Source organism: Rhinopithecus bieti, unplaced genomic scaffold, assembly GCF_001698545.2.
Source record: "Rhinopithecus bieti isolate Rb0 unplaced genomic scaffold, ASM169854v2 scaffold_19840, whole genome shotgun sequence".
NCBI classification, from domain to species: Eukaryota; Metazoa; Chordata; class Mammalia; order Primates; family Cercopithecidae; genus Rhinopithecus; species Rhinopithecus bieti.
The window spans coordinates 1,611,568-1,622,538 of record NW_016809771.1 but is presented as its reverse complement, the minus strand read 5'-3'; the positions used below and the strand labels follow the sequence as shown (position 1 = coordinate 1,622,538).

Below are 10,971 nucleotides of genomic sequence, written 5' to 3'. Positions count from 1 at the left end.
GAAATAATACATAGACTTCAAGTGCTGGTTCTGATTGTGGTCAGAATGTTAAGTCTTATGAGGATAGTGGGGTTTTTCTGGCAAGTTATGATGTTAATATGTTTTTGCTTCTGAAATAATTTAAAATCATATTTAATATTTTTTGGTCTAGAAATTTCTTCTTCTATATCTGCCACCCACAACCCAGTCTACGAATTTACTAGTTTGGCTGTATGGATTGAGAAGTGATAATTAAGAAACAGCAACAGGGAAGTTTATAAAGTTTCAGAGTACATGATTAGGGCGCATTATTGTATAAGTAAAGTTAAAGCTAAGGTTTTGTTTCCATATGCTTCAATTCTCATCAAGCCGATTCCAAATTACCTTACATTTTTGAAAGTTCCAAATAAATTTAGATTTTATAGATATAGCAGATTGAAACATAGTAACTTACCATCTTTTCTGCCTATTGGACTTACATTATGGATCTAGGAGGTATCAAGTGCCATATTAAACATATTCTTGCCACCAGCTTCTATGAAATTGATGTCTTTAATCAAGTCATGCATATAAATTTGATCAGTGCTATTCTGTATGGATTAGGATCTAAGGGTTTATACATAAGATTGATCTATAAGGAGATATATGCTCAGACATGCAGAGTCATGCTGGGGATGCCCACGGGTCTCCCCATTTTCACACTTAGATTGCTAGGTGAAGTCAAAGCTAAATTCTAATTCCATTTAGTTTTAAGAAATAATCTGCCTTCTCTCTTTCCTGAACAGTTTCCAATTATTTAGCTTTTTTCCTCTAAAATCCATGGAGCAGAGTTAAGCACTATGTTCCCTCTAATTTCATAGCATATTTGAAGGAGCTTTGTAAAGAATGGAGCAAGATAAGAGAGTACCAAGCATGAAAAAGGCCAGATTCTTGAATCATATTTGCAATGTGTTAAATTATATGGGGAACACTGCAGTCATTTTTATTCAAGAGTAAAGTGACACTGGAAAACAATACTTTTTCAAGATAATCATTTAGATTTATTTTAAAAGGAGAGGAGAGTTCTCTTGTTGATTTTATAAGAGCAAAGGCAACAGTCAGCCATTCTTTTGGCTAATTCATGCGATCCTCAAGTAAAACTTAAGCCCAGGTTACTTTGGTAGGATTTAAAGTAGTAAGACATATGTGAATAAAATGATATTAGGTCTGTGTAATTCTGAATAATAAAATAAAGATTAAGATGGTAATATTGGTCCCTCAAGTACTGGTATTTAAACTTTAAAATCAATCAAGAGAGAAGATTAAGTGGTGTTTCTTTGGTACTAAAATGTAAAGCTAAGACCAAATTGTTCTACTTCACAGATTTAAGATACAAAGAATGATATTTAAAGATATTAAAATAACTATTACATTATCTTCAGTTTGTAAAGAATCTCCTATGAAGTACACTTAGAAGAAATCCCTGAGTATATTAAATACTCTATTAGTATCTTTCTTCATAAACAAAGAGGAACAATTTAAAGGCTTTGCAAGACATATAAACACAGTGCTTAGTAAAAACATTATCTGTTTATAAGGCTCTCTCCATCGTGCTTGTAAATTAGGCCACCAAATGCTTAAGAGGAGAAATAATAGATTCACAAAATTAAACTCTAACATTTGAACACATTAACCACTCTCAAGTAAATTTAAAAACCATTCTCTGATGGTGTTTCTATGTTGTTTTAGCCACTCGATATTGTTTTTCACTGTTTCCAGCACTTGTTCCCTAGGTTTTTCTCCTGCTCCAGCTTGCGGATATTTGGCAAAAAAGCTCTCCATCTAGAAAAGAGAGAGGAGTAATTAGGATTGTCATTTATAGCCAAATAAGTCTTCAAGAATTTCATTCACAAACTGGATTTGCTTCCTTCTTACCTAGAAATTCAGTATCACTGTACAACATTGAGCTACACCTCTGGTGCATCATTCAGACTGAACCCATCTCTCAGATTAGCAATTGTTACCCATGGTTTTTGGATCCCTGCAGCATGTCAAGCCAAAATAGGCTCTGATATTTCGGGGAAGGATGGCAGTATGTCAATCGCTAGCATGCCCATTTACGTTTCTGCTGCTTTCTCTATTTTCTCTGAATTCCCCAAAGTGTTCCCTGGAAAGTCTGACCTATGGAGCGATGGTTTTGCTTAGCCTTTCACTCCAGGATTCTGGAGTATGTTAATGTACTTTCAGTTCACTTATTAAGGACTCATAAAACAAATCTTTGTTAAAATTAGTGCCGTCCTCCCTCTGACCTCCAAAGCCCTACCCCAAACTCAACTATACTAGGATTATTTGCTATAAAAATAAGAATAATTTGGTTTTTAATGTACAGAAAACTCTTAGCATTCTAATATCTAACACACAGATATTGAAACTTCATACAATCTCTACTTGTTCAACATTAACAGACATTTTTCCTCCTTTGGACTTGAGATATTTGAAACCTGAAAGATTTGAGATTAGTTTTGAAATTGCAAAACTATGAATTCTGAATGGAATCAGATCTTGACCAACTTATTCCAGAGTTACGTTTACAGGAGAGGCGAGGCTTTCTGCCCATGCTTTCGTGAGCTAAACTGTCTGGTGTGGCCTTCTCAGCACCCCCGGCCTCAACTTTCTCAGCTTTTAAACTGTCTCAGAGGTTCTTTGAATTGTTTTATGTTTAGAAAAAAAAATAGGCGTACATTTTATTAGATACAAGAATTAGTTCTCAATTCACTATGTATACTTATCCAGATAAATAAAAACATGTTTTACACTTTAAATGTATACAATTAAAAAATACAAAACCAAAAGAATTCTCTTTCTCATTGTCTTCTGTGATTTGAATTGAGAAAATATCATTTCTATTTGGAAAATAGTTTCATTCTATCCCGTTACTGGGTATATACCCAAAGGATTATAAATCATTCTACTGTAAAGACACATGCACATGTATGTTTATTGTAGCACTATTTACAATATCAAAGACTTGGAACCAACCCAAATGCCCATCAATGATAGACTGGATAAAGAAAATGTGGCACATATACACCATGGAATACTATGCAGTCATAAAAAAGAATGAGTTCATATCCTTTGCAGGGACATGGTTGAAGCTGGAAACCATCATCCTCAGCAAACTAACCCAGGAACAGAAAACCAAACGCTGCATGTTCTCACTCACAAGTGGGAGTTGAACAATGAGAACACATGGACACAGGGAGGGGAACAACTCTTTCTCATTGTCTTCTGTGATTTGAATTGAGAAAATATCATTTCTATTTGGAAAAATAGTTTCATTCTATCCCGTTACTGGGTATATACCCAAAGGATTATAAATCATTCTACTGTAAAGACACATGCACATGTATGTTTATTGTAGCACTATTTACAATATCAAAGACTTGGAACCAACCCAAATGCCCATCAATGATAGACTGGATAAAGAAAATGTGGCACATATACACCATGGAATACTATGCAGTCATAAAAAAGAATGAGTTCATATCCTTTGCAGGGACATGGTTGAAGCTGGAAACCATCATCCTCAGCAAACTAACCCAGGAACAGAAAACCAAACGCTGCATGTTCTCACTCACAAGTGGGAGTTGAACAATGAGAACACATGGACACAGGGAGGGGAACAACACACACCAGGGCCTGTCAGGGTGTGGGGAGAAAGGGGAGGGAGAGCATTAGAACAAATACCTAACACATGGGGGCTTAAAACCTAGATGGCGGGTTGATAGGGTGCAGCACACCACCATGGCACATGTATATCTATGTAACAAACCTGCACATTCTGCACATGTATCCCAGAACTTAAAGTACAATGTTTTTAAAGCATTTCATTCTGTTCTTTCTTGGACAAATGCAGAGGAATTTATCTTTATACCTGCCACAGTTGCAGTTCAGTGTTGAATGGCTCTGCTATTGTGACAATTCGGCCAAGGTTTCTGTCATTGAGTGTAAATCTGGAGAGAAATTTAGAGTAAAAGGAAGTGTAAGTGCTCAGAATGTTACATATTTTCTCTAAATGCAAATGTTTCCTTCTTATTTCATAGTTTGTAAAGTAACTTTCAAAGTTAGCAAAACACAGTAAGAAAACCCATTTTACTTCAAATCATTCAATTCAAGATAAATTCTTAGTAAATTCTGCACTTCTTTTTGTAGACAAATTGACACAACCCTCTCAGATATGGAAGACTGCTTGTTGTCATCCCCAAATCTTTTCTTTTTTTTCTGCACACATGAGCACCCTGCTAGAGACTGTTTCTCAGGCTCTCTCATAGGTAGGTGTCCACAGATAATCAATTCTTACCAACAGAACATTAGCACAATGTTCAACTGCAGCCTCTTTGCTTAAATAAAGGGAAATTGCTTGCCTAGACTTCTTGTTTTTTTTCTCCCGTTCCTCCAAGCTAGAATGTGGACATACCAGTGATATGGCTTCAGCCATGCAGACAGGATACTGGCCTGGCCTCACAAAGCAGAACCACACTCACAACTTGGACCACTCACTTCAGGAGTCTCACCGTAGTGAGAACTAATTACCCACACACGCCCTTTCAGCGGCTGCCTTTCTATGTTTCCGTTACGGCAGAACACCTCCGGCATCGTCATCCTAATACTCTATGCATCTTCCTGCTGGTATAAAATTTAAATATAGGCTATTTATTCTGCTTTCAAAAAGCTTTATTAGTTGCTGGCATGTGGAGGTTATGATCTATATCAGTCTGCCTAAGCAAAGAAACCTAAAGCTAGGTTCCAAGATAGAATTTTAAAGATGATACAATGAGAACACTTGGACACAGGAAGGGGAACATCACACACCGGGGCCTGCTGTAGGGTGGAGGGAGGGGGGATAGCATTATGAGATATACCTGATGTAAATGATGAGTTAATGGGTGCAGCACACCAACATGGCACATGTATACATATGTAACAAATCTGCACATTGTGCACATGTACCCTAGAACTTAAAGTATATATTTAAAAAGATGATATTCTATCCCTGTTCTTTTTGCATTTTCTTTCATAAAGAGCAAGAATCAGAAGTTTCCTTATAGACCACAAATGGTTGTGATAAAGGTAAAAAAATCTCATCACAACTAGTCACAGTGCAAGAAATCCACAAAATTATGTATAAACCTTAAACCCCTGGAATGTTGAGGAGGGACACAAGAAAATATGTACACAGGAATAGGATAAATTTTACATTTAAAAATTATTACAGGCCGGGTGTGGTGGCTCACGCCTGTAATCCCAGCACTTTGCTAGGTCAAGGTGGACAGATTGCTTGAGGTCAGGAGTTCGAGCCCACCCTGGGCAACACGGCGAATCCCATCTCTAACAAAAATACAAAAAGTAGCTGGGTGCGTGGTGGTGTGCGTCCCACAAGTAGTAACAGCTACTTGCCGGGCTGAGGCGGGGAGGATCACTTGAACTGGGGAGGTCGAGGCTGCAGTGAACCAAGATTGCGCCACTGCACTCCAGCCTGGGTGACAGAGTGAGAACTTGTCTCAAAAAAAAATTTATATAGTTATATATATATAGTACATATATATAATTTTATATAAATATTAAATGTTTCCCTTCATATATATATATACACACATATATATGCAAAAGCAGAAATCATGAAGATAAAAGCTGATAGTTTGTTTTATGCAAATTAAAAACTTTTATACTGAGGTGGGAGGTGATGGTTTGCGGTTGTAATCCCTGTGACTTGGGAAGCTGAGATGGGAGGATCCACTGAGCCGAAGAGTTCAAGACTAGTCTGGGCAACAAAAGAGTTTTATACAAACACACACACACACACACACACACACACACACAATCCTACCATATACAAAATTAAAAGCCAAATACTAATTGAGAACAAATCGTTGTAACATATATGATAAAGAGCAAATATTTTTGCCATCTAAAGAACCCTTCCAAATTGGTAACAGGGAGAAATACGCCAGCATGAATTTAGCAAAGGAATGAAAATGTACCAATGGGAAAAGAATAAAATGTTCTAGTAGTCAAGCATGATTTCAGCATACCAGGCCGTGCCCACTCTTATCACAGACGCCACTGAATTTAAAGCCAATGTTTTTCATCCCTAATGTCATCAGTCATTACCTAAAATGTGATTCTGAGGCATTAGTAACGCTGCCCCTAAATGCGTGTACTTTCTTGCCTCTGACACATTTCCTAAATCTCCCCAGGCTCTCAAACCCTTTCACCTAGCCCTCTGGAACTGTCCCTTTATAGGGAACACTACTTCTCGTTCTCACTTAGAGAATGTTTATATTCCCACAACCTTTGTAGCATCAAGTCAGGAAATGGAGTCAGTGTGCTCATGCTACCCATTGCTGCTTCCAGACCAGCACTCCTCCACCCTCTTTAAAAACCTCTGTTCCCTTATGTTATTCCCTCACATTTAATGATACGTTTTGGTACCTCACTCCTCCAAGCCATACCATCATCCTAGGTAATTTCCAGGTCCACACAGATGAATGATATACCGTCTCTTCTCTTAGTTCCTTAACCTTATTTCCAATGATATTTTCTTCACTCGACTTCAGCCACCAAACTCCTATAATACTTTGTGATCATCCATAAGTTATCCACCTCTAAAATTGTTAATTTATTCATTCTCTATGGCATGTTATATCTTTCAGTTTCCACTGTGACTGTTCTTTCACTTTACCTGGATTTCTGGTCCTTTGACTATCCCCACCCCTACTATCTCTTAAACCATCAGTTTTTCCTTTGCTTTCATTTATTTCTTTATGTAGTTCAGATGGTCTACCATTTTGAATAACATTTTTGCCTAAGACCCGAACTTTTTTATACTTTAATAATTTATGTCTAATAAAGTATACAAGTATTTGTGTGACTCTTTACTTAAAATTTGTCTCTACTCAAAGCTTCATGTGGGCAGAGAACCAGGTCTGTTTCTCCTTACTATTGCATCCCCAATGCCAGTCATAATGCCTAGCACAGAGTAGGCGCTCCACAATATTTACTGGATGAAAGAAATGTAATTTAAAATGAGATATCAGTTTTCATATATTCAATTAGCAAAGATACATAAAAATAACAACACCAAGCATTGAAAAGGGTTGGGAAAATAGGCAGTTACTAGCAAAATTTTTTAGAATGGTAATTTTGCAACATTTATCAGAAACCCTAAAAATAAACACATCTTTTCACCCAGTAGTATTACTTCTACTATTACTTGTATTCTAAAGAAATTATCAAGGACATTAAAAAAACAACGAAGGATTCAGTGTAAAAGACTGTTCATCAATACACTACGTATAGTTGTAGGGAACAGTTCTATTGTCCAACATATAGGGATTGACTAAATAAACTAAGATATATCTACACATTGAAATATTATTAAGCCATTCAAAATAACATTGAAGATGCACACTTAAAGACATGAAAAGACACCCACAATATAGGATGATGAGAAAAAAAGCAAGTTATAAACCATATTTATAATATGTTTCCATTTCTGTAAATTAAGTAAACAGACATAGAAAAACTCAAGGAGAAACAGTAACACGACAATAGGAGTTATTTCTTGGTGGTTGCATTACAGGTAATTTTATACTCATTTTGCTCATATGCATTGTGCAAAAAACACATATCAGTTTTACAATAAGAAAATAGGAATTTAAAAAAGCAAATCACACTTGAGTTGCTTTGATGAGATTCTATAGATTCAAAGAAAGGCTGCTAATTGCAGCTAATAAAACAATTTTTTCAGTGACCTTCTATAATTTCTGTAATTTTTTTTGGTTTTGTCTAAAGGATATATTTAGAAATTAGCAATCAACATACTGAGTGAAAATTGCAACTACTTGTTTAAATACCAGAAAGGCCAGAACAAAATATGTACATCCCAGGAAACTAATATCATATAAAGCATAGAAAATAAGGGAAAATATACTGCATGCTTATCATATTGCTTATTTTGAAAACTAAAATAAGAATTTAATTATATTTTAAACAATTTGAAAAAAGTTGTACATATATTGTCTTCTTGGATTCAATATTTATACAAGTATTATTACATTATCCAAAAGAAATAATTTTAATACACACAAAACTTTGAAGTGCTTATTAAATTGTTTGGTTTATGAGGTAGTATTTGAAGGGTTTCAGTCATGTCTTATTGACTTAGTTTTTCATCTACCGTCATAAGCTAAAATCACACCACATTATTATTGAGTCAACTCAGCTTCATGGTTTCATCTAAGAGTTTATTGGAAGAAACAACAGCAAAGAATAATTTCTGAAGTATCTTTGGGACTTTGTGGTTAAGTCTCAAGTTGGCAAGGACATTAGTAGTATGGCCATCAGTTGTCACAAAAATCACATGACAAAAGCTTTATTTAAATAGAAGCTTATTTATTTCAGGATAACAATAAATTGTTCAGAAATGGAGAGAGTAAAACTATTCATCCTGAAATTTGGCAAATGTTCAAGTGTTTGGAAATATTTGGATACAGTTTGGCTCATTTTTGTTTAATTTTTATTATCCAGTTTTCATAGGGAAATTCTGCTTATTCAAGCCAAGTACAATTAATATTGGGTGTTTGTGTGTATTAGACATGAGGTTATTATGAAATTTTATGTTTGGGCCACTTGAAATAATATCTCATGAGAATGAGATCATTAGATTATGAAGAAATGCTAAAAGCCTTGGTCAAGAGTTGTGGAGTACTTCTGGAAATAGTTTATCTTCTTTTTTCAATCTTGAAAAATAATCAATTTATCAGGCCTAATACATTTATTTTAAGGCCATACGTATACGAACTTTATGACAAGGTAAAACATATTTTTTTCTACTTCTTAATTTTCCTGAAGTGTAACAACTAATTTTTAAAAATTAAAATGCATTATTTGAAATAAATCACAGCAAAGCTACTCAAATTGTCCTTGAGAAATATTTATTCAATAAATGATAAGTTAATGGCCATTTTATTACGCAAAATAAAACATTATTTACTTATCTTTTCATAATAACTCAAAAGTAAATTTTGTGCTTCATCTACATACGTTTCTTGCACCATACACCACAAAAAAAGAGATAGTTTTATGGTCTTTTCAATTAAAACAAAATACGCAGTATTTATCACTAGCCGTATATTTTTCAAAATGGAGAGTATTACCTTGCATGATATAAACTGTTACATCTAGATAATAACATATTCTTAATAGCTAGATTCATTCATTCTAAATTAAGCATTTCATTTAAACAATCATAAAAGATGAACAATGCACATGTGTGCACACACACACACTTGCATGCACACCAACCAGTCTTCATAGAGATGGATGAACAGTGACACTCAATAGTTACAAGAATAGAAAAGGTAAAAAATTATCACAAACAGGCAGAAGCAATGCAGTGTATTTTGGTTGGGAGCTAGAGATAGAATCTGAATCTCAGAAGGAAAAGAAATGTAAATGGAGATAATAGCATTCTGGTGAGTTGTGGGGTAGAAAAGAGAAAATAATTAAAAGTTATCATTGTAGTTGGTGTTTCTCATAAGGCAGTCATTATCAATGAGGCAGTGCTGCTGGATTGACAGGAGAGATTAAGAGGAGATAACACAGACTGTTTCCTAATGTAGGGATTACAAATGGTAAAGGTCTTCTCATCAATGTTTATACATTTATTTGGGGCATACGTTTATTCTATTTTATAGAATTATTTATATGTATTATTCTATTTTATACTCTGTCAAAGAACTGCCTTTGGATGGAAATTGTGCATTATATTTAGAGTATCAGAACCAAGAGCAGCAATATTTCTTCTGCACAGGGCTGAAGAAATATGAAGTTTGGAAAGGCATCTCTTTAACTGATTTTGCTTTTGTCCTTACTGTTTCCCATTTAAAAACTTCTATTGCCTAGGAAGTATAATTCCCTTTTAAGAACCATTCAAAATACTTGAAATTTCATTATCTGGTCAGGATAGGTAATAGTTATCACCCATATAAGCTCAGTACGATATAGAACTCTAATTTGAACCCAGGTCCAACAATTTTTACCTAGCTTTCATCAAATATTAATTGAGAACTAAATAGGTGCCTGGCATTATGCTAGGTATTAACACAACAGGTAGAATTGTATTAACTTGTTTTAACCAAACTAAAAATAATGCAATTTAGTCTTCCAGATCTCAGAATCCTATAGGTCAGTTGAAACAATAATTTCCAGAAAAAAACTGTTCTTAAAATTAACTAGTACATTGATTCCCTGGAAGGACAATACCATGATCCTTTACCTCTAATAGTATGCCATTTTAGATATTGTATAGATGTCAGAAACGGTGGCCCAAAGACAAATGGAGGAACCAGTAGATAGTATGAAACAAAGAGAACAGCAGACCATTATCAGATCATCCCACCTGTTGACTAGATAGTCCCAGTTGAGTTGTATCCAATTCCAGGCCATGTTCTTCCCATAGCTGTTATATGAGATATATCGAATGACTGTAAACACATCCTGAGTTTTAATAATGTTTGTGTCCTTGAGCAAATCTAAATACCTAAGAGAAGCCAAACAGAAAAACAATTCAAAGTGAACTTATAATGTTCACCCTTAGCTAAATTCCAGTACAAAATAGTTTTCACGCCAGCAATTCAATTCTTGAGGTATCAACTGACAAAGTTAATTAAATATGACAAATGATGAAAGACAACTTGAAATTTTCTGATATGCTTAACTGTTTTTAAAGAATAACCTATGATTTTAAAGACTAGTGGACTGTAAATTATAAAAACATTTAAAATTAAATTATTTTAGAAGCATCGAAAACCATTTTAAAACACAGAATTTTAACCATTAATATTGTAAAGCAGCATTTATTGAATAGACTACTTCACACACTTCCCTATTATCCAACTGGATTTTTTTTTTTCCTTTTTGTGGAGAACGGGGTCTCGCTGTATTACCCAG

The 10,971-nt window shown here is 34.7% G+C and overlaps 1 protein-coding gene across 1 annotated transcript in view; it reads right to left on the bottom strand.

Moving 5' to 3' along the window:
- Nucleotides 1-906: 906 nt before the first annotated feature.
- The window catches only part of ENPEP (glutamyl aminopeptidase), an 88,852-nt gene continuing 78,787 nt past the window's right edge, over nucleotides 907-10,971 (bottom strand). The window contains 3 exon segments of the mRNA XM_017890419.1: nucleotides 907-1,800; nucleotides 3,893-3,971; nucleotides 10,421-10,561. Of these exon segments, the coding sequence (XP_017745908.1) occupies nucleotides 1,648-1,800; nucleotides 3,893-3,971; nucleotides 10,421-10,561 (373 nt within the window). The 3' untranslated portion in view covers nucleotides 907-1,647.